This window comes from Chiloscyllium plagiosum, unplaced genomic scaffold (assembly GCF_037043375.1).
Source record: "Chiloscyllium plagiosum isolate Xiang-an unplaced genomic scaffold, Cpla_swu_hap1 HiC_scaffold_15, whole genome shotgun sequence".
Classification (NCBI taxonomy): domain Eukaryota; kingdom Metazoa; phylum Chordata; class Chondrichthyes; order Orectolobiformes; family Hemiscylliidae; genus Chiloscyllium; species Chiloscyllium plagiosum.
The window spans coordinates 53593081-53617555 of record NW_028270153.1 but is presented as its reverse complement, the minus strand read 5'-3'; the positions used below and the strand labels follow the sequence as shown (position 1 = coordinate 53617555).

The window sequence follows — 24475 nt, the reverse complement described above, 5'->3', positions numbered from 1 at the left end:
TCAATCCTGCTATGCCAGTAATCATGGCTGACAATCTGAATCTGTAGCCTGTTTCCACTTTCTCCCCATTACTTTAGATCCCTTTAGCCCTAAGAATTATATTGAACTTACTCGAAAATTTCAATGTTTTACCCTCAATGCTGTCTGTGGCAAAGAATTCCATGTGCTCACTGTCTGGTTGAAGAAATCTTTCCTCATCTCAGTTCTAAATGGTGTACATGATATTCATAAATAGGAGATTAGATTAGATTACATTACAGTGTGGCAACAGGACCATCGGCCCAACAAGTCCACACCGCCCCGCCGAAGCGTAACCCACCCATACCCCTACATTTACCCCTTACCTAACACTATGGGCAATTTAGCATTGCCAATTCACCTGGCCTGCACATCTTTGGACTGTGGGAGGAAACCGGAGCACCCGGAGGAAACCCACGCAGACACGGGGAGAATGTGCAAACTCCACACAGTCAGTCGCCTGAGGCGGGAATTGAACCCGGGTCTCTGGCGCTGTGAGGCAGCAGTGCTAACCACTGTGCCACCGTGCCGCCCACATTCCCCTCATTCTTCGAAACTCCGGTGATTATAGTCCTCAATGATCCAATCTCTCCTCATATATCTGTCCTGCCACCCCTGAAATCAGTCTGGTAAACCTTCCTCAGATAAGAAAACCAAAACTACGCACAATAGTCCAGGTTGTTGTCTCACCAAGACCCTGTAAAATTCCAGCAAGACAACCCTGCTCCTGTACTCGAATCCTCTCACTATGAAGGCCAACATAGCATCTGCCATCTTCACTACCTCCTGCACCTGCATGGCTAATTTCAGTGGTTGCTGTACAAGGACCCTTGGGTCACATTTATATCTGTCTTTCCAATCCATCACCAATCAAATAATAATCTGCCTTCCTGTTTTTGCTACCAAAGTGAATAACCTCATGCTGTACTTCTTCAGCCATGCATTTGTCCACTCACTCAACTTGTCCAGTACCAAACAGGTTTGCCTACTTTTGTGATGTAGTCAATTGATAACATTTTCTCTGACAGTTTCATAGTCAGTATCATTGACAAATTAAACAACTGACTTAAAACTGAATTCTTTACTACCTGGACCATGCACATGGATCAGCTTCTTATCATAATTTACACCACAAATAACTGCCATTCTGTTTATTTTCCAGTTTTAAGAAAATTTGTTAGTTTGTAACTACAGTAAAATCATCTATACATACTTTATGCGTCCTTAACTTGTGCAACAACCAATTTTGTCTTAACTTTGTGAAAATTTGCATAGATTTCCTTTAATTTCCATTAGGATTGTGGACGATACAAAAGTACGAGTGAAGATAAGCAATGAGGATGACACTAATCCACAGAGGTATTTAGACAGGTTAAATGTAGGGGAAAGATTTTGCAGATGAAATTTAATGTGGAGAAGGGTGAAGTTGTGCACTTTGGCAGGAAGATAGAGGAATTGAGTATAATTTGAATGAAGAAAGACTGCAGGAAGAGATTCAGGAGATGTGTGTGTGAATGACAATAAGATAACATACAGGTTCAGTGGAAAATTTGGAAGGCAAATGAATTGGTTAGCCTTTATTTCAAGGGGAGTGGCTTATAAAAATAGGACTGTCATACTAAATCAATATAAGGCTAATCAGTTCATATCTGAATACTGTGTATAATTTTGATCCTTTCAATTAAAGGAAGATATATTGGCATTTGAGGCAGTCCAGAGAAGGTTCACTAGGTTGATTCCAAAGAAATATTCTAATGAACAGAAATTCAGTAGTTTGGGTCTGTACTCATTGGACTATATGAGCATAAGAGGTGATCTTATTGAAGTATATAAGATTCTTAGGCGACTTCATAGAACTGCTAGAGTTTGGAAGCAAGCCATTCAGCCCTTTACTCTACACCAATCCTCCAAACACCATCACCCTGACCCACCTCCACTACTCCATCCTTGTAATTCTGCATTTCCCGTGGCTAATCTACCTAACCTGCACATTTGTGGATTGTGGGAGGAAACCGGAGCACGAAGAGGAAACCTACACAGATATGGGAGAATGTGCAAAATCCACACAGATAGTCACCTAGACATAGGGAATTCTGTAAAATCAATACCAATGCATGCTCAATCTCTTCAGTGACTTATTTTAGAGTATCAAAATGTTGACCATCAGATCAAGGTACCTCTTGGCATGTTTTACCACAAATTTCTCCAGGTTTTTGAATTACAAATATTGATTTCCTCATTTTCATCAGATCCCTGGTTTCCTAATATTTCTGACCTGCTTTATGTGTCGTCAATTGAGAAGACAAACAAAAAAATTCTAATATCTCTGCTAGTTTGCTATTCTAGGCAGCATCAGGAGGTGGGGAATTCAACATTTTGGGTGTAACCCTTCTTCAGAGCTGGGGGTGGGTGTGGGGGAGCAGCAGATAAAGGGGGGAGGGGTAGGGGAGTGGGGGTTATGTGAACACAGGTAGAGGGTACGGCCTTGTTGGTCGATGGGAGGAATGAATCCGATTGATAGCTGGAAGGAAGGGTTGATCAGAGGAATGGAAAGAGAGGGTGCTGGGATGGGAGGTTATTTGAAATTGGAGAACTCAATGTTGTGTGCTCCAGACTGTAGGCTGCAGTTCTCCAATTTCAAATAACCTCCCTTTCAATGCCCCATACCCTTCCCAGCCCATCCCCCTCACTTCCTTTCCTCTGTTCGACCCTTCCTTTTAGCTAACCCACTAGATTCATTCCTCCCATCGACTAACCAGATCATACCCTCTACCTGTGTTCACCTATTCCTACCTAAGCATCCTGCTCTCCCGCCCCACCCCTCACCCATTATCTGAAGCTCTTCTTTCACTCAATCTCAACCTCCATCCTGAAGAAAGTTTATATCCGAAATGTTGACTTCTCCACCTCCTGGCACTGCCTGCCTTGCTGCGTTCTTCCAGCTTCCTGCTTGTCTACCTTGGATTCCAGTTTTTTTGTCACTAACCAAGTTTGCTCTTCACACATCATATACATATCATTTATATTTCTTGCTAATTTATTCACATATTTTATTTTGCCCCTGTTGTTCTACTATTGATCACCTTGTTGAGCTTTTAAAATGCTCATAATTTTTTGATTCTAGATTCAGATACCAATTGTTTCCTGCAAGGCATTTTTTTACACCAACTCGTAAATGTTAACCAGATATCCTCAATTATTCTAGTCCCATTTGCCAGCAGTTGGCCCATATCCCTCTAAACCCTTCCTATTCATATACCCATCCAGATTCCTTTTAAATGTTGCAATTGTACCAGCCTACATCACATCTTCTGGCAGCTCATTCCATATATGCACCACCCTCTGCTTGAAAGAGTTGCCTTAGGTCCCTTTTAAAATTTTCCCCTCTCACCCTAAACCTATGCCCTCTAGTTTTCCCCCAACCCAGGGAAAAGACCTTTTCTATTTACCCTATCCATGACCCTCATGATTTTCTAAGCCTCTATAAGGTCACCCCTCAGCCTCCGATGCTCCAGGGAAAACAGCCCCAGCCTGTTAGCTTCTCCCAATAGCTCAAGCTCTCCAATCCTGGCAACATCCTTGTAAATCTTTTCTGAACACTTTCAAGTTTCACAATATCATTCCGATAGAAGGGAGACCAGAATTGCACGCAGCTTTCCAATAGTGGCCTAACCAATATCCTGTACAGCCACAACATGACCTCCCAACTCCCGTACTCAATACTCTGACCAATAAAGGAAAGCATACCAAACACCTTCTTCACTATCCTATCTACCTGTGACTCCACTTTCAAGGAGCTATGAACCTGCACTCCAAGGTCTCTTTGTTCAGCAACACTCCCTAGGACCTTACCATTAAGTGTCTAAGTGCTGCTAAGATTTGCTTTCCCAAAATGCAGCACCTTGCATTTATCTAAATTATACTCCATCTGCCACTTCTTAGCCCATTGGTCCATTTGATCAGGATCCTGTTGTAATCTGAGGTAACCAACTCCTGTACTCAACACTCTGACCAATAAAGAAAATCATATCACTATCCTATCTAACTGAGACTCCACTTCCAAGGAACTATGAACCTGCACTCCAAGGTCTCTTTGTTCAGCAACATTCCCCAGGACCCTAATATTAAAGTGTATAAGTCCTGCTCTGATTTGCCTTTTCAAAATGCAACTCCTCACATTTATCTAAATTAAACTCCATCTGCCACATCTCAGCCCATTAGCCCATCTGATCAAGGTCCCATTGTACTCTGAGGTAACCTTCCTTGCTGTCGACTACACCTCCAATTTTAGTGTCATCTGCAAACTTGCTAATTATACTCACGTCCCAGCTCCTGACTACTGCTTGGAGGTTGTACATAACTACATACAATTACAGATTAAACAAATTTTCCTTTACTATTTTGCATTGATTAACTATGTTCTTACCATCAGGATATTTGTAATTGCTGGTGACATCCTCACGTTCATCGAAACCACATTTTTTTGTGCTTATCTTGTGGCCAACACGTGATTCGTTAGATTCTAGTTTCATTTTCTCGCCACTTTCAAAAACTAACCAGTCAACACAACTTGCATTTACTTCAGCAAAAACAAATGGGGCATCATATTGCGTGCCAACCTCTCCTTCTTTGATTGCCTTTACTGAAGCTGGTCCACAGCAGTAAACTCCTAAAAAGCAGGGAAAATTTGAGTCAATTATATAAATATGACAAGAAATTGCAAAGTGTTTTTACTGTCTGTACATTGAACTTAAACAGAACATTTATCATATGCACATTGATACTTGGAAGTGCATTTCCCATGAACATAGATCTATCCCTTTTTAGGGATTTCAATAAATGTCAATATTTTGCAGGTTATTGAAAATGCTCCAATTCAATTATCATTTGGTGCCACAAATTCATAATCTCTCATTTTATTCCTAAATGAACATAAAATGCTAAGACATGAACATATGTTAAACAGAGGAGCCTTATATTCTCATAATATATCCAAGATTAATGGGCAATCTGAATAAGATTTTTTAAGATGTTTAGAGGAATTAATAGAGTAGAGAAAAATATACCTTTTCTGATATGAATACCAAAAGAAAGTCATAATTTAGTTTAGGGCATTTAGAAGTAATGTCAGAAAGTATCTCTTCACACAAAATTGGTGCTAATTTGAGGAATTCCCTCCCCAAAACATTTTTATTAATAGTACTGAACACTGGAATCAAGGCAGATAGATAGAATTACGTTTTGGATCAGACACAACCAAATCAAATGGCAGGATAGGCTCAAGTGCCTAAATGGTCAACCCTTGTTCCGAAGTTCCTGAAGTGTTGAACTTTCATTCATAATTCACACCATGTTCCTTAATGCTTTTTTGATTCTTTACCATCACTTGTCTCCTGTGGTGTTGCATCCACTGCCTGCCATCCATCATAACCTGGCTGCAGGTCATTTCGTAACATCCAACATTCATTCCACACATGGAAGTTCCTAAAGCCAAATACAAAAATGTAAGATATGATATTGTTGAAACTCTCACAGAACAAAGCTATGGTTCTTCCTAAGGAAAGACCACAAATGCTGACTGGTTCTTAGCAACAAATACTGACAGTCTCTAAGAAAACCTATGGAAGTATTAATTTATAAATTGTGACTTCCTGTAAATATTGACCCACTATAGAAAACTCCAACCCAATCAATCAGAAATGTAATTGCAGAAATTATTTATTATTAGTGAACAACAGTAGGCTTCTACTGCAAAAACAGTACATACGTATAGAAATTTGATGATGTGATGCCTAAGTTGAGACGTCCTTTATCCAGTTTGGCAATGTTTGTTAAATATTGAGAGTTATGATTAGGGCCACTTATTTATTCCTAAGATTGCTATTATAAGTTTAGCCTCTATTTGCCAAACTGACAATCTCTGGTCATTGTTCAATATCAAGCACTAATTAATCTTAATTCCCCAAAAGAGTGATGCGCAATATCCAGAAGTGTGTTTTGTTGCAGTTAACATTGAATTAATAAATTGATTACTAAATATTCCAAATAACCATTTCATATTGAAGGCAGCATTGTGGCTCAGTGGTTAGCACTACTGCCTCATAGCACTAGGGAACTGGGTTCAATTCATGCATCAGGTGATGGTCTGTGTGGAGTTTTCACATTCTCCCTGTATCTTAATATGGTCCTCCCACAGTCCAAAGACATGCAGGTTAGGTGGAATGGCCATGTTAAATTGCCCAGAGTGTCCAAGATTTTGTAAATTAGATGGATTAACCATAGGAGGTGCAGGGTTACAGGGATAGATAGAGAGTTGAATCTGGGTAGGATGCTTTTCAGAGAGTTGATGTGGACTTGTTGGGCTGAATGGCCTGTTTATACACTGTAGCGATTCTGTGCATGATAAGCCTTGCACTTTTAGGAAAGCATTCAAAATGCTTCTGTCAAATTCAGGTTTTCGACAGATCTACACTGCTTATATTAATACTTACATTGGCAAAAACCCTTAGGTTAATGTGCCATGATTGATAAAGCTCATGTAAATACACAGCTAAAAGAACAGTCCCACAATATGGGAGGATACAAATGAATCCCCTTTACCTATCTTATTAAATACAAATTTAGAATCTCTTTCCTGTCTGCACCACTGTCAGAATACAATAAGTAGCCTTTTCCAATTGTACATTAATCCATGTGAAATAAAGACTTCCTATTTAAATATGGACAATTAGACTTCTGTTTTCGTGTTACAATTATTCATTCACTCCTGCTTCCATTAGCATTACAGATTGATGTCATTAAGTTCTCTCCAAACTAGGTTTAACTATAACACTAATGTTATGTTATGTAGCTTCCATTTGCTAACAAGGTACAGTGCAGTTTCAGTATGCATTTAGTCATTAACTCACCAAATGCTATCATCGGATTCTCCCATAGATTCTCCTTCTACATCCCAGTATTCATCAATGGTCAAATTTGCATTAGTATCATGAGCAGAATCAAAGTTTGTGACCACACGAGTAGGAATTCCCAAGCATCTCAAAACTAAAGAATGAAAATGTTATTAATTTACATCCTTTATTCTCATTAGTGGTAAATTAACTATCCTGTAATATTCACAACTGATTTGACCATCTTATATTTGGATGCAGATTACATAGGTGTGTTCAAAATTTAAATGTAAAGATTGTTCTCAATTCAAACTGTAATGTTAACACAAGATGTGTGATTCTGGCTAGCAAATTAACATGCAGTTTATAGCTAAATTGCTAAAGCTTTTCTGACGCTAACACAATGCATAATGATATCTGTTTCAATAATAGCAATCAATATAGAAGATAAAATATCATTCTTTATTGCAAAATGAATTATGTGGTCAATTAATTCTATCAGGGTGTTTCCATTTTGACATTGGGCTAGATTTAATGTTGACAATAGGACTCTTGCCCATAACGTTTTAAATGAAAGTCTTCACAATCGCTCCTCATAATGTAGTCATCGAATTCAAAATACCACCATGGTAGACCACTTTGGCCTGATTTGACCAGCTGGAGGATGTTTTAATCTTTCTATTTCTCTTGATATAAAGGTCAGCATTTCTTGAGTGTTTTTGTTTATTTTTTGGTGCTACAGTGGCACTGTTACACACCACTCCTTCAGTCTGAAATGGAACCTGTTTTTTCTTACAACAACACTGCAGCCAATCTTGTGTTAGTGAACGTTCAATGGAATTTTCAGGCCCTTAGAATTATACTTCTAGAGTTTCTTGTGGGTTAATCTGAACTGTTACTGTTTCAACAAAAGATTAGCAAACATGCTGGAGAAGTAATGTAACTATGATGATCTTGCAATTTCTCATGATGTTCCTCTGAATTATTAGATTAGATTAGATTAGATTACAGTGTGGAAACAGGCCCTTCGGCCCAACAAGTCCACACCGACCCGCCGAAGCGAAACCCACCCATACCCCTACATTTACCCCTTACCTAACACTACGGGCAATTTAGCATGGCCAATTCACCTGACCTGCACATCTTTGTGACTGTGGGAGGAAACCGGAGCACCCGGAGGAAACCCACGCAGACACGGGGAGAACATGCAAACTCCACACAGTCAGTCGCCTGAGGCGGGAATTGAACCCGGGTCTCTGGCGCTGTGAGGCAGCAGTGCTAACCACTGTGCCACCGTGCCGCCCACTAATGGTCAAGTCAGGAGAATCCGAGGAGATTTCAGGCCAAAACCTTCTTCGAACATTAATGTATATCCTACAAACTTTCTGTATACAAGTATATTTGGAAATATCTATGTACATACCAACATTCACAACTGAATTTAAATTGTAAATCCTTTCTTTTAGAGGTACAGCATGCTTTATTTTTGTCTACCTGTGCAGGTGACTGCTGCAAATACCCAGCACTGCCCATAGCGAACTGGTTTGCATCCAAGCTGGTTCCATTTGCGAAGAATTTTAATACTTCCATTCCATTTCCCAGGATATACTCCGGAAGTGTATGGGCCACCCCATTTGCCATAAATTATTCCATTGTCATCAATGCAATTCACCTGAAAGGATAACACAAATAATTTTTATTGTGATTACTGTGTAATTACAGCAATAAAGAAGACAGCACAACTGATGGAATCAAGGCCATTTACAGAGATTGCCAATGCAACTGTTCTTTTTCTGCCATTAATAGGTTCAGCCTTTTGCAATAAATTATAGGATTAGCATTGATGGCACATTGCATCTTGATTGCTGGGGGGGAGGGGTGCATATCTGTGAAGGAATCTTACTGTACGCAGGTTTGTTGTACATTTACCAAAATATTTGATTGGTTGTAATACACTTGGAACATTCTGAAGCTGTTATGTTATGTCCCATGGTCAGTATGTCAATATTTCTTTAGGAGACATAATACATCAGTATACTTTTAAGACACATGATCATGACATTGTCACTATGTTATGATGGCATGTTATGTTAGCTCATTCTAACTGAAAGCACTGTAATCTGACATTTTAATGTTTACCCAGACATTGATGACCTTGTGAATGTATTGTAATGTTTCAATACAGAAGTTAGTTATAATAAACATCTGTTGGATTTTTCAATACCACAATATTCATGTCTAGTTCCTTATGTTATGTGCAATAGTATTAGCGTTGCTGCATCCATTAAAACTTTCCAAGTTAAGACAAGAAACTACTTAATACCAGCTTTAGAAAGCAAGCATTTGGAAGGGGAAAGCTTCTCATCCTTTGAACAATGTCAATTTCTGTGAATGCTGACAGATGTATTTTTACTAGTTGCCACTGCAGAGATCTGTGTAAGCACTTACCATAGCAGACACAATTCTAGAAATATGAACAGGACAACCTCTTTCCTTAAGCGCCTCATTTGGATTTTTCAGGTATTCGGGTGTGTTGTTCAATAATTTGATGCATATGTCCAAAATATCTTCTTCAAACTGTAAGCATATGCATGAGTCAATTGACAAATTGCATTAGAAATCATTGATAAAATTCAGTCCTCATGTTTCTCTCAGTTGTGTAATTTGAACTAAAATGAAATGTCTAACCTATGATGCAGGTAAATGTTTAATAATGTTGCAAGATTTCACTTCAGCTGATTATTCAAAATCAGGAGATGCCCTGATTTTCACATACCTGGCCAAAGTTCCAGGAACGATCACTGATGTAGAAACTGCTGCCAACATAAATAGATCCAGTTTCGTTCATCACATATTCATCTCGCTTAGCATCATTGTCCAGAAAAACCTCATCCTCTGAAAGTAGGTACAACATTGAGCAAACCATATGGGATGTATAATCAAAAGAACAATTATAGACTGGAACTGATAATGCACTGATTCCAGACTAATGCATGAAAATTAATTGAATGCATACAAAATAGTAAGGTGACCACTCCAGTGCAAAAACCTGAAGTTATGGTATATATTTTCAGCCAGAAACACTCAGGGTATAATCATTTCAATGTTCACCAGAGGTCCCAGGCATCAGAGACACCAATCTTTAAATAGTTCATTTCACTCCATGTGACATCAAGAAAGGTTACATGTACTGCCTAGAGCAAAGGCTATGGTTCCTGATAACATTCTGGTATTAGTGCTGAAGATCTGAGCTCTAAAACAATCTGCACCTTGGGAAAAACTGCTCAGTTCAGCTTCATCAATAAGCTATTAAACATCAGTAAAGTGATGGGAGATGTTTTTGACAATGATGTGCACTCAGCAACAACCTGCTCATTGCTGCTGAATTTGTGCTTCTGCAAAGCCTTACATTTTCAAACATTATTGTTGCAAACATGGAAAACGTAGAGCTGGATTCCTGATATTAGTTACATCCCTTGATATCAAGGCAGTATTTGACTGGTCATGATGTCAAGGCAGCTGGCAAAATTGCAGTCATTAGGAATCTGAGACAAAAATCTTCACTGGCTGAAGTCAATCCTACCATAAGGGACACTGGCTTTGAAAACCATTTCATCTCAGGCTCTTTGCTGCAGGAGCTCATCAGAATCAAATCCTGGTCCAACTTCACCTGTCTCATTGACGATTATTCCATCACACAGTATGGAAACAGATCCTTTGATCCAACTCATTCATGCTCTCTAGTTTTGGTCACTCCTACCCAAGGGAAAAAGACTTTTGCTATTCACCTTATCTATGCCCTTTATGATGAGCATGAATTTGGAGAGGTAAGGACTGAATATGGATAGTCAGCATGGCTTTCTGCATGGGAACTCATGTCTCACAAATTTGATTGCTTTTGTTTTTGAAATGTGACCAATAAGATAGATGAGGGCAGAGCAGTAGACATTTAATAAGGCTTTTGACAAATTTCCACACAGTAAACTGGTTGGTAAAGTTAGATCACATGGGATCCAGGGAGAGCTTGTCAGTTTGATATAAAATTGACTTGACAGTAGGCGACAGAGGATGTTGGTGGAGGGTTGTTTTTCAGACTGGATGCCTTTGACCAATGGTGTCTGGCAGGGATCAATGTTTGGTCCACTATTGCTTTTTATTTATATAAACGATTTGGAAGAGAATATAAGAAGCATGATTAGTAAGTTTGCGGCTAACACCAAAATAAGTAGCATGTGGACAGTGAAAAGGTTATCTAAGAGTACAATGGATCTTGGTTAAGTGGACCAGTGAGACGAAAGGTGGCAAATGTAGTTTAGATAAATGCAAAGTGTTGCATTTTGGTAAGACGGACAAGGGCAGGACATACATAGTTAATCGTAGGCCCATAGGGAGTGTTACTAAACAGAAAGACATAGGGGCTCAGGTATATAGTTCCTTGAAAGCTGCATCACAGGTAGACAGAGTTGTAAAGAAGGCATTCGGCACGCTTGCCTTTTTTGCTCAGACCATAGTGTAAAGAAGTTGAAACATCATGTTGAGGTTATACAAGACATTGGTTAAGCCACTTTTGGAGTACTGTGCACAGTTCTGGTTGTTCTGCTTTAGAAAGGATATTATTAAATTAGAGAGGGCTCAGAAAAGATCTACAAGGATGTTACTGGGCCTGGAGGATTTGAGATATAAGGAGAAGTTGGATAGGTTGGGTCATGTTTCATTGGAGGTTGAGGAGGGGCAGTGCCGTAACTCACCAAGTTGTTTTTGACCACTCCTGCCAACCTTGTGATACCTACCAAAGGAGTTAAAGGGACTCAGAAATCTCAGCATATGCATTTCTTCCAAGACTCACTAGAGTATATTACATATTGCTGTTCACTCACTGTCACTGGAGGAAAACTTCTAGAGCATTTTCACAAGCCATACTGTGGACGTACCTTCACCAAAAGAACTGCAATGGTTCAAGAAGGTGAGGCACCACCACATTCTCAACGTCAATAAGAGATAAGCAATGACATTTAGTCTTGTCAGTGATTCCAATATCCTACAAATGAACATACCAAATATGGTAACTATTGGTAGAAATACTGTTCCTTAAAAGAAATTGTACCTGCACACCAAGGGTTGAACAGCACAACGAAATTTCCAAGATAGTACTGCATCTTCGGATTATAAAAATGCTGCAGTGTTAACCGATGGTAACCAATCTTGGCTTTCGGTGATGGTGATATGGTTAGGTGCAATTCACTGCTGGTGGACGAGGAAATAATGCCACTCCATCTCTTTGCATTTATTAAATCTGTTAATGGAACTTCTACTTTAGTTCCATTTGATTTCTGAGGTTCTGGACCTAAATCAAGACAAACACAGTTAAATGAGTGACAATAAGAACTTATTTTTAACCAAGATATCATATTGATCATATAATTTGATTCCCATCTTTGTTTTTTTTTAAAAATCTCCATGCTCTTGTATTTTCTTCAGCACCACAAACCTCCAAGATATGCCCTTACTTGAGAATTCCCTTCTTAAATTTTCTTCTTCACTTTCCTCTGTTCAAATGCTCCCTAAAAATTAAATTCTTTGAGCAGGTTTTTGGTCATCTGTCTAATATCTCATTATGTAGCTTAATATCAAACCTTGCTTTAGAAAGGCTCATGATAAACATCTTGGAATGTTTTATTATGTTGTACATGATGTGGAGATGCCGGTGTTGGACTGGGGTGTACAAAGTTAAAAATCACACAACACCAGGTTATACTCCAACAGGTTTATTTGGGAGCACTAGCTTCCAGAGCACTGCTCCTTCATCAGGGAACTGTGGAGCCTGATGAAGGAGCTACTCCAGAGCTACCTGATGAAGGAGCAGCGGTCCGAAAGCTAATGCTTCCAAATAAAACTGTTGGACTATAACCTGGTGTTGTGTGATTTTTAACTTTACTATTTTGAAGGTATTGCATAAATATTAATATTCTTGTTGTTATATTTTATGATAAATTGTCTTGCCTTAGGGGTTCAGATACTGGTTTCTAATTCAGACCTCAATATAGCACTGTAGTCCGCTTACGTTTCATTAGCTGCTTTTTTGTGATATATCCTCTATACCACTTTGGCATCAGTGCAAAAAGGTTCCTACATTGTATCAACTCTGTTGTATTAACCTAGAGTCAGGTCTCTCAACTTACTCTGAAGTGATGTTGTCAAATAAAAATTATTCTGGATTAGTGATGCTGGAAGAGCACAGCAGTTCAGGCAGCATCTGAGGAGCAGTAAAATCGACGTTTTGGGCATCTTCAGGAATACAGGCAGCGAGCTTGAACGTGGAGAGATATGTGAGAGGAGGGTAGGGGTGGGGAGAAAGTAGCATAGAGTACAATAGGTGAGTTGGGGAGGGGATAAAGGTGATAGGTCGGGGGGGGGAAGGTGGAGTGGATAGGTGAAAAAGAAGATAGGCAGGTAGGACAAGTCATGGAGACGGTGCTGAGCTGGAATTTTGGAACTAGGGTGAGGTGGGAGAAGGGGAAATGAGGAAACTGTTGAAGTCCACATTGATGCCCTGGGGTTGAAGTGTTCCAAAGGGAAAGATGAGGCGTTCTTCCTCCAGGCGTCTGGTGGTGAGGGAGTGGTGGTGAAGGAGGCCCAGGACCTCCATGTCCTCAGCAGAGTGGGAGGGGGAGTTGAAATGTTGGGCCACAGGGCGGTGTGGTTGATTGGTGCGGGTGTCCCAGAGATGTTCCCTAAAGCGCTCTGCTAGGAGGCGTCCAGTCTCCCCAATATAGAGGAGACCGCATCGGGAACAACGGATACAATAAATGATATTGGTGGATGTGCAGGTAAAACTTTGATGGATGTGGAAGGCTCCTTTAGGGCCTTGGATGGAGGTGAGGGAGGAGTTGTGGGCGCAGGTTTTGCAATTCCAGTGGTGGCAGGGGAAGGTGCCAGGATGGGAGGGTGGGTTGTAGGGGGGCGTGGACCTGACCAGGTAGTCACGGAGGGAACGGTCTTTGCAGAAGGCGGAAAGGGGTGGAGAGGGAAATATATCCCTGGTGGTGGGGTCTGTTTGGAGGTGGCGGAAGTGTCGGCGGATGATTTGGTTTATGCGAAGGTTGGTAGGGTGGAAGGTGAGCACCAGGGGCGTTCTGTCCTTGTTACGGTTGGAGGGGTGGGGTCTGAGGGCGGAGGTACGGGATGTGGATGAAATGCATTGGAGGACATCTTTAACTACGTGGGAAGGGAAATAGCGGTCTCTAAAGAAGGTGGCCATCTGGTGTGTTCTGTGGTGGAACTGGTCCTCCTGGGAGCAGATATGGCGGAGGCGGAGGAATTGGGAATACGGGATGGCATTTTTGCAAGAGGTAGGGTGGGAAGAGGTGTAATCCAGGTAGCTGTGGGAGTCGGTGAGACTGGACGCCTCCAGAGCGCTTTAGGGAACATCTCCGGGACATCCGCAACAATCAACCACCCCGCCCTATGGCCCAACATTTCAACTCCCCCTCCCACTCTGCTGAGGACATGGAGGTCCTGGGCCTCCTTCACCGCCACTCCCTCACCACCAGACGCCTGGAGGAAGTATGCCTCATCTTCCGCCTCGGAACACTTCAACCCCAGGGCATCAATGTGGACTTCAACAGTTTCCTCATTTCCCCTTCTCCCACCTCACCCTAGTTCCAAAATTCCAGCTCAGCACTGTCCCCATGACTTGTCCTACCTGCCTATCTTCTTTTTCACCTATCCACTCCACCCTCCCCCCCCCGACCTATCACCTTCATCCCCTCCCCAACTCACCTATTGTACTCTATGCTACTTTCTCCCCACCCCCACCCTCCTCTCACTTATCTCTCCACGCTTCAGGCTCCCTGCCTGTATTCCTGATGAAGGGCTTTTGCCCGAAACGTCGATTTTACTGCGCCTCGGATGCTGCCTGAACTGCTGTGCTCTTCCAGCATCACTAATCCAGAATCTGGTTTCCAGCATCTGCAGTCATTGTTTTTACCTAAATAAAAATTATTGTTTAACTACTGCATGCCAATGGTGGCTAAAGCTGTTTTATTTGAAAGCATTTGTACATATGCAGGTGAAAAAAACTTGTGTGAGTATGAACTTAACAAATCATTCAGTAATTAAGAAAGTAAAGCACTCCCATCCTTATGTCTTACCAACAGAAGGTTAAAGTTTAAACATGCTTTCATCTTCTCGACATGAGCACAAAAATTCACGTGTCCAATACTGTAAAGTCTGGAATTAAGTACTGATTTATTAATTAGAAATGAAATTCACTATATTTGGCTCTTCAATTCTCCACATCTGATTTGTACTGAATATGTTGTTAAAAACTGCTCTAAAGTAATATTGTTTATACCTTGAATCTCCCTCAGGTGGCAGTCTCACACCATATTTATTCATGCTTTTCATTAAATAAGTCTGGATCCTCACAGATACTTTCTGCACCCACCATCAATAAGTTTTAAATATTTAGATAGTGCAGATATAGATCCTCCCATTTGAAATTCAGGCAAAGGGGCTCTGTATATATGTGTTCGCATATATATGAATTCTTTGCCGGGAACAAAGAATAAGGTTTCAGCCAGAGAGGGTCTGTCAAATTGAGACCCAAATTGCAGCTACATGTCTCAAAATTCTAATGCTCTGTAAGTACACCTTACTGAGGAAAGTGAGAGACTTTGTCTCTCAGCACTGACATGACATCAATACACAAAACAAGCCATGGCATGACACAACCATGCTTGAATGACATTCGTTAAAGAAAGGATCAAGGTGCAAGGGCGGAGGAATAAAGGGGCTCTGGGAGGTAAATCCAGAGCATCCTTCATCAGGTGAAGTCTTGTCACTTCACCTAACGAAAAGCAGTGCTCCGAAAGCTGTGACTTCAAGTAAACATTTTGGGCTATAACTTGATGTCATGTGACTTCTGACCTAAGACAACCTTTACTGATCTGATATGCTCTTAACTCAATCTTGCTGTCTGTCCCCATTACTTTGATTCCTATGTCAATCAAAAACTTATTAAGTTCAATTGTGAACATAATCAATAAGCCAGCATCTACTGCTCTCTGCAGAAGAGAATTCCAAAGACTGATGACCCTCCTGGAGAAATAATCTCTTCTCATTTATATTTTGAATGAGCAATCTCTTGTTTTGAAAATCTTAGTTCTGGATTCCCTATGACGCATACATCCTGTCAAGCCACCTCGGAATTTGATTTGTTTCAGTATAATCAGCTCTCATTGTTCTAAATTCAAATCAAATGATCTGCTCGTAAGAAACCACCTTCACCCTAGGAGTCAGCATTGAATGGATTGCCTCAGGAAAATCCTTCTTCAAGAAAAAAAATTGAAACTGCACATAGTACTGTAGGTGTGTTCTCAAACAGCCTACAATGTTGGAACAAGACTTCCCACTTCTATATACCATCCTTCTTACTATAAAGGCAAACTTTCCATTTACCTTCTGAATTACTTGCTGTATCTGCATAAGTTGTTTTTCAATTGATATACAAGGACACTTAGATCCCACTTCACTGCAACATTCTGTGGACTCGTTCCATTTAAATAATATTCTGCTTTTTTATTCCTGCCAAAATAGGGAATGTCACACCTTCTCATATTATATACCATCTGTCAGATCTTTAACCATTCACCTAGCCTATCTGTATCCTTTTACAAATGCTTTATATCCTCTTCCCAACATTTTCATGACCTGTCTTCTTATAGTTAGCAAATGCAACACTGTTTGCACTTTCATACAGTAGATTAGAGATAGTTGAAGCCTCACTACTGATCCCAGCAGCTGTCCACAGTTTGCGAATCTTCTAATCATGTTCATCTATCACCCTAACATTGTTTGTTCTTATCATGTGTAGAACTTTATTTCTGTGGCATCTGATAATTAAGTAGAACCTGAAATGGTTAGCAGCAGGTTTTTGAATGAGTTTAAGCTGCCCAGGCTGTTTAGAAGAACATTGGAGTGATTGAGGCTGCAAATGATGAAATCATAAATAAGGGTTTCAGCAGCAGTGATCTGAAGTCTGGACAGAGGCTAAAGGAGGAAGGCTTTGTGGTGATGCAGGAGTTCACTGTGCTACCCAGGGTCAAATAAGATGCCAAAGTTACTATCAATTTGAAATGTGTATTGTCCAGGAAGAGGCATTCGCTCAGTGTCAAAGACAGTTTGTTGCAGAATGTGTGATAAAAGCAGTTTTGACTGGGCAACAATAGGAGAACTCAAACCTTATCCTTTTCATATATATATATATATTATGATTAAGCATTCATTAGCAGTGTTTTTTTTTAATTCCTGGCTACTTACCCATGTCAAAGACCATTTGCAACTTGTTGTTTTCCAGATTGAATCCATCCGTGAACTTCACCTTAATGTTGAAGCTTTGGCCCCTTCTGACAATCAGTCGCGTTTTGCTAATCTGGTCAGTCCTGTGCTCCTTGTTATTCTTCTCAAATTGAAAGTCAACTTCGCACTTGTCACTAATTGGTTCACAATCCTCAGCTGAAATAAAAAAGGAAATTTAGAGTTTTTGTACTATTAGTGTCAAAGACAGCAGTTGCACACGTTTGCTGAGCTCCCCTTCATGGTGACCTCATTATTTACAGAATAGCCACTTGAGACTGAGGAGGAAAAATAAAGTTCAATAAAAAAGCATCTTAAATTATTAATTTTATGTTAAGTGCATTTCTGTTTAATTAAATGTAATTGACACAATGAGTTTTTGGCATAATGCAAAAAATTTCATGGTGGCATCTGTGGGCCATCAGGGAGACTTTGGGAGAATTCTAAGCTGTGTAGTAAGTCCATGAATGTTTTTTTCCATTAACAGAATGATAATATCAAGCCAAGAAGATATTTTGCCGACCACACATAGGAGTAATATGGTAAGTATTCCAGTGCCAGTGAGTATGCAGGCCTTACATCCCAATGACTGGCAGATGGTATAAAACAATAGGTCCCATTGACCATTTGCGGCTGTCAAAATGTAACTTGCCTGTGCTTGCAATTTTCAGTAAAGTATGTCTACCATTAAATGTGATTTGGCAGTTGGAAATCGTTAACTAAATAATCCGGATGGTGCTAAGAGCTAGACTAGAAACTGATCGAAGATTATTAGCTGGGCTCACAAGGTGATTCATTTGCATGTGTTAAAAGTTACATGTATCTATTCTTAAATCCTGTTTTATGAAACCAAAAAGGAATGTGTACATACTTTGCACCCTTTTCAAAAGAGATCATGGAGACAGCCAAACTTTGTCACATCCGATGCCAATGCCCTGTACAATCCGAACCTAGCTGCCTGATCTGAGGATTAAGATTGACAGTTAACTGTTCTCATTATATTTCCACTCAGTGATGGCCCACCAAATCAGTATCTTCTTCTCATGCTGTATAATATGGTGTTTCTTTTTGTTTCAAAGCTGTTTCTTGCATCCCAGTTCTGTTGAGTGCAAGATGAAAAGCTCAGCTTAGAATTCTAAACGCATTTCTGGCTGCCTCATCATAAGACGGATGTAGGGGCACTGGACAGGGTGCAGGGAAGATTTGCAAGAATGATAACAGAAATGCATGGATATGTACATCAGGATGGGTCAGCATCCCTTGAAAAAACAAGGTTGAATTGCGATCCAATCGAGGTCTTTAAAATAATGGCTTGAATTTTGCACTGTCTTAGGATGTAGCGTCTTAGTGTGGTAGGGTTGGGGATAGTGTCAGGAGTTGTAAAATTGGGCAGTGGTACCATACACTAGAAGGAAAACCAATAAAAGTTGTGAATGACAAATTCTGGTCCAAATCATCTTGTCTCCCTCAAAATGGAGATATAATAAGAAGATTGTACTACATTTTCTTTACTAGCTTTTCTTTCTGCCCATCCTCACAGTGGTTTTGACAGATGAAGAACCAGGTGGCCTGCTTATCCATGGGCCAATTAAGGTCCTTAGGTGCATGCTTAATGGCCATTTAATGACCATCTTCCTGCTACCTCTGCGATTGTTTGTATCATGGGGGAAGTGTGTGTTAAATAATCAGAAACCAAGTTAAACCATATGGTGGGGTAAGGATGGGTGTGCCTCCTTTTCAATCCCCTCAGCCCAATGGAGGCATCCTTCAAGTTATTATCCCTTTCTCTTTCTTCCCCCTTTCATTTACCACATGCATGTACAGGGCTAACTATCCTGTCCCAGTAAGATTCTGGACCCAGCTTGTTCCTGGATCCATGGCTCTTCTCATTGAAGGGACGGCCCATATTCCCAGCTATGCCTATTATCCTGGGACCACTGTGGGATCAAAAGAGATGCTGACTAGTTGGTTGCCAATATTAAACGACTGTGGTGTGATTACGCCAAGCAGGTCTAGGCTTCTTTAATTAAAAAAACTTTCTTCCAGCAGTGACTCCACCTCAGCATAAATTCAGCCTTGTGAAATGTTTCAATGGAGTGGAAACAGAATGGCACAGTGTTAGTGACCTTCCTTTGGCTCGGAGGACTGGGTCCCATGTCCTCCTAAAGTGTGTTGTAAAATTGAGTGGGTTTGTGGTTCAATGGAAGTGCATCTGATTCCACGTCAGAAGGTTGTGTGATAAAATCACAGCAGTCTCATCACTGTGGGGTCCTTACATCTGCCCAGGTTCAAATCCCACTTTACCTGGTGGTGTGTCCTAAAATGTTGGTTAAAAATAATTTATAGAATGGTATAGAGATAACATTTCCCATGGTGGGGAGAGACATAACCATAGGTGAAAGTGAGGACTGCAGATGCTGGAGATTAGAGTCAAGATTAGAGTGGTGCTGGAAAAGCACAGCAGAACAGGCAGCATCCGAGGAGCAGGAAAATCAATGTTTCGGGCAGGAGCCCTTCATCAGGAATGAGGCAGTGAGAAGGAATAGATGGTTTAAGTAGTAGAGTTAGGTTGGTTAAAAAAAAGAGTGGAGAATCAAGTGTAGCCTAAACACTGGCATGGAGTTTTGAGCTGCATGGCTTGTCTCTGTGCTGTTTATCCTCTGTGACTCTATGTAACTCTCAAGCTTACTACAACTATTCAGGTTAAATTAACTTCTACAGTGTCTTCTACATTTGAGACATTCTATTTTACATTTTCCATCCAGTTTTCACTTCTCCCTTCCTGAAGATGCAAACAAGAATGCAATTTGATCTGAAAGGGTGTTTTCTTCTTAAAGTTCTTGATAAACTGTGATCGTGCATCACAGTTAAGAATTTTTCCACAGATCTTCTACACCCCCAGGACATCTGAGCAAATCTAGACATTCCAATGCAGGTCACTGGATGGCACTACGTATAGAGAACTTCTGATTTATTTCCTGTTTCGCCGCTCAATAGCACCCAAAGTCAGTTGCAGTCTCTTCACCACTTCCCTGGCTAAGATCAACAGATTCAGCCTGAGATCAATCCTGCAAGCTTCCTTTATTTCAGTACAAAACACTTTATGGTAGGCTTAACGCAACCTGATTTAATCAACTCTTGATATAAGACATAAGTTAATAACAGTACTATTGCAATTGAATACATTATTTGTCCATACTTAATCACACTGTAAACAATTTGAGTATTTCAACTTGCTTCATTGGCTGTGAAGTGTTTTGGAATGTGCTGATATTGAGGAAGGCACAATAAAAAGACAAGATGTTTGTCATAAGTAATGACTTTGGAGCAATTACTCGTATTGGAATGGGTTATTGGTGGAACTTTTTTCTCTTGGTGAGTAGCTTGGATAAGGTAACATGCTAAATGTATTTATGCTTTGAATATCACCCTTTGCTGCACTATAAAAGTTAATAAAACTCCATAAAATGGATATGTTTACGACAAATAGGAGTTGTTGACACAGTGACTGATGGAGAGTAAGATGGTATAGAGATTTCTTTACATTGATGTGTGTCTTTGAAGTGTGACATCAGCTATGGAGCAAAGTGTACAGTTGGGAATTCCCTTCATATCTAAGTACTCAGGGTTGGAGCAAGTGAATTGGTGTCCCACTCCTTCAGCAGTGTGATATTTAAATCTATGGTGACATATTCATGTGCTTATTGATATAAATCAGAAGTTTCCAAATATATTCAGTTCAAATTTGATATTCCTTAAAATGCAGATCAGTTCAGTTTCTTCCAAAATAGTAGATGAAACATTTAGATTACTCACTATATCTTTAATAACAGATTAGGCTTATAATGTACAATCCATACCAAACATTGTCTGATACACACTGCCTGAGAGGTTTCCACCTTAGGCTGTGTCCTTTCCCGATTCAACATTTGCAATAGACACCCTAGACTTTATGGCCTCCTGGATGTTCTTGCACTGTTCTAACAGACCACACTTAGTTACAAACAATGATATGCTATGGAATACCTGCAAGCTTTTGTTGAAGCATAAATGATTTTCAACTGAGCTCATGGTTCTCCAACCACAGGTAAAGTTTACCCCAATGTGTATTTCTGGGGAGCTGCTCACACAGCAGAATCTTATGTCATAGAGCTGCTCAGAATAAACCTTGGCAATAAAGCTACATCTCTTTCCAGATCTTCTTTGCAAAGGAACATTTCAGAAAGAGGTGGACAATGGTTTCTTTCCCATTACAGAGGTCTGAGGGCAACATGCAGTAATGCTGAGCCCTGAGGTGCTTATAAGAGTGTGCCCTACCCACTACCATCTTGCTTGCATGACAGGCTTCTTCATGAACCACCCAATCACTAGCTCTTTCTTCCCTCAGTGTCTCAAAGATGTTACATGCACACCTATGGATGTGATCAAGATTTCTATCTGGATAATGGTTTCACAAGCATTAGGTGATGCAACACCTTCCTTTGGATTGGAGTGTTCTGTGGTAAACTGGCAACAATTGGAACAGATACAAATCCTCCTTCCTTCCCCCATAACCCTTAACAGTGGCCTTGATGATCTTGTAGCCCAAGGGGAGTGGTGGGGGTAATTTTTAACAGGAGTCACAATGGCACTGTTGAGTATAAGCTCTTGCTCAGCAGGACATTTGCCCCCAAGGGGATTCCAGAGGATTTCCCAACGATGGCCTCGGAATGTTTTGGTTGATATGTGATCCATTGAGCCTTCCTAAAAGGGAGGCAGGTGTTTTGTCAGTTTTCCAGCTGACACAACAGATCGTAGATGACAGGAAAAAGATGCCAGTTCATGATTTTTGCACACCAAGAGTCTATTCAACTGCACAGGAAGGTTGCCAACATGCTGAGGACTTCATTGGCAACATTGAGCTTCCCTTTATTTAGACATTTCTACAAAATATTTCACATGTGCTTCAACGCAAAAGCAGTAGTCCAAAGGCTGACTGAACAGACCGAGGCCAAGTAATATAAAAGCCTCCCCTACAGAACAGTGTCCTAGACCACCTGATTCACACTTCCTAGGTGAGTGCAATTCTATTGTGTAAAGGGTTTAAACAGTGCTGTCCAAGGCTGGGTCTGCTGAATACCATCAAGAAGTGATACACTTTCCCACTCTCTGCCAAAAGTAAGTAGACTTAGTTTTGCATTCTGCTGTAGTTACCTGCTACGCATTTAAAATTTCACATCAGGTATTTCAGGATATAAGAATGTGCATTTAAAAAAAAGCATCAGAATATATTATCCACATTCAATCTCTCGGCATCCGACTGCATTCTAAAAGATACCAAAGAAAGAGGGAAAGAAATTCCTATATCAGACAGGGAGAATACAATCAGAAGCTAACAATTGTGTATACCTTTCTCAAAGCACTACTCTTCTACTAAGCCACAAAATACTTCATCTACAGACATTAAAGCAAAACCATTTACAAAGAATAAGCAAAAAGAGACCAAAGCAAAGTCAGTGGAAGTGATTCTTCAAGATTTAGAACTTTGAACTTACATGTCGACATGTTGTTTATGATGTTGCTTTCAACTAAATGATTTTTCAAAAAAACCCACTTCCTTGGTGAGCTATATGATCAGCAGACAGCGTCTGCTTACCGATCCAGAGCATATGTTTACGGCAACAGTCTGTGTCTATTTGTAGCCTCAGTAACAAATTGCCACACCTCTGTGGGACTTGTCATGATTAAAAAGGGCATGGCACTGTTCAAAAATTCAAAATCATAATTTGCTTGATTGCCATACAATGATGTAAATTTCTTCAAGGGCGATCCATTGCACAATATTTCAATGAGAAATAAGGGAATTAGAATTAGAATATCACTACAGATCCACTACTCCTTTCCTCTTTAACAAGAAATGTACAGTGTTTTTTACCTAGAGGGACTGCTTTTTTATAAAGTAGGCATGTCATTCATGATATGATTTTTTTGCCTTTAAATTTCTTGACAAATTAAATAACCAGTCCCAACTATTACAGCATTATTCTCACCTAAATAGGATTAGCTACATGGGCTTCTGACTGGTATTTCCAGATCTTAGCATTTAGTTTGTCTACCTTCCTGAAGACTAGAAAGGGAAGAAAAAGATGTATTTTCATCAACTCAAGACATCTCAAAGCATCTTACCGCAAATAAAATTCTTTTGATGTGCAATCAGAGTTACCTTGTAGAAAACATGGAAATTTATTTTAATAGAACAAGTCAGGTATCCTTTATTCACACATACAAGAACCAAAAAGACCTGAAAACCGAAAGTCTTTTTGAAAGTGTATCCGAACGGACCCAAACAGATTATAGACATGATCACTCCAACGCCTTTAAAAAAAAACGTTTTTTGACCCGACTGGGCCAAAAGGTGAAGATTATTTCCAAAGGCCTTGGTTGAACAAAGTCTTTTTCCAAAGGACCTGAATGGATCCAAACAGACCCAATGGACCTATATCCAAAAATCAGAAATATCCATGTGTGAAAGTCAATTTGGCCTGATGTTTTTAGACTAACTATTCCCACAACTATTTATTTCTCACTGCGCAACATGCTTTTAAATGATCACGGGAAGCAATGCGATATTGTATGATTTTGCTCTCTTTTGTGAGCTGGTGGCAAGATGAAGCCATTGTAAGTAGTCTCTGTGAATATTCTTTAGCAGAAAAATGAAATGAAGAATGTTAAATGGCGGTAGCAAGTGAAGGAAAAATATGGAAAGTCTCTGCAATTACTGAAAAGTTTTGAGGAATGGCAGATCCAAATCAAGCAGAAGCATGACTCAGTGGATGCTGAAGTTTGACAAGGAATGACACTACATCTTTCAAAATTGAGCACTGAACGTGTTAATACATGATTTTATGCAATAGGTGATTGAACAAATGATAACCTAGTCAGCCAAAGGATTGATGAGGAGCAAGTTATGTACAAGGAAATCATTAATGCACTTGATGCCAATTTTTATCTGTGAAAAAATATCATCCCAAGTGGGTTAAATGTAAGAAGCATAACCAGTGACAAGTGCAATATATTAATATTTTTATCAATGATTTGTACAAACTTACAAAGAACTGAGTATTACAGTTTCAAAGTGTAACTAACCAAGGACAGATATGTTGTTGGCACTTCAGATGAAGCATTGTCTGATAATTTACAGCTGAGGAATCACTGTTAACATTAACATAGGT

General features: G+C 40.0%; 1 protein-coding gene across 1 annotated transcript in view; it reads right to left on the bottom strand.

Moving 5' to 3' along the window:
- The window catches only part of LOC122560030 (protein-glutamine gamma-glutamyltransferase 2-like), a 34829-nt gene extending 11891 nt beyond the window's left edge, over window positions 1-22938 (bottom strand). Inside the window, exons 1-9 of the mRNA XM_043710196.2 lie at window positions 22799-22938; window positions 17229-17423; window positions 12013-12252; window positions 9685-9803; window positions 9357-9485; window positions 8403-8580; window positions 6927-7062; window positions 5399-5502; window positions 4445-4687 (exon numbers count right to left, since the gene is read on the bottom strand). Coding sequence (XP_043566131.2) covers window positions 4445-4687; window positions 5399-5502; window positions 6927-7062; window positions 8403-8580; window positions 9357-9485; window positions 9685-9803; window positions 12013-12252; window positions 17229-17423; window positions 22799-22808 — 1354 coding nt within the window. The 5' untranslated portion in view covers window positions 22809-22938. The remainder of the gene's footprint in view (window positions 1-4444; window positions 4688-5398; window positions 5503-6926; window positions 7063-8402; window positions 8581-9356; window positions 9486-9684; window positions 9804-12012; window positions 12253-17228; window positions 17424-22798) is intronic.
- Window positions 22939-24475: the final 1537 nt, after the last annotated feature.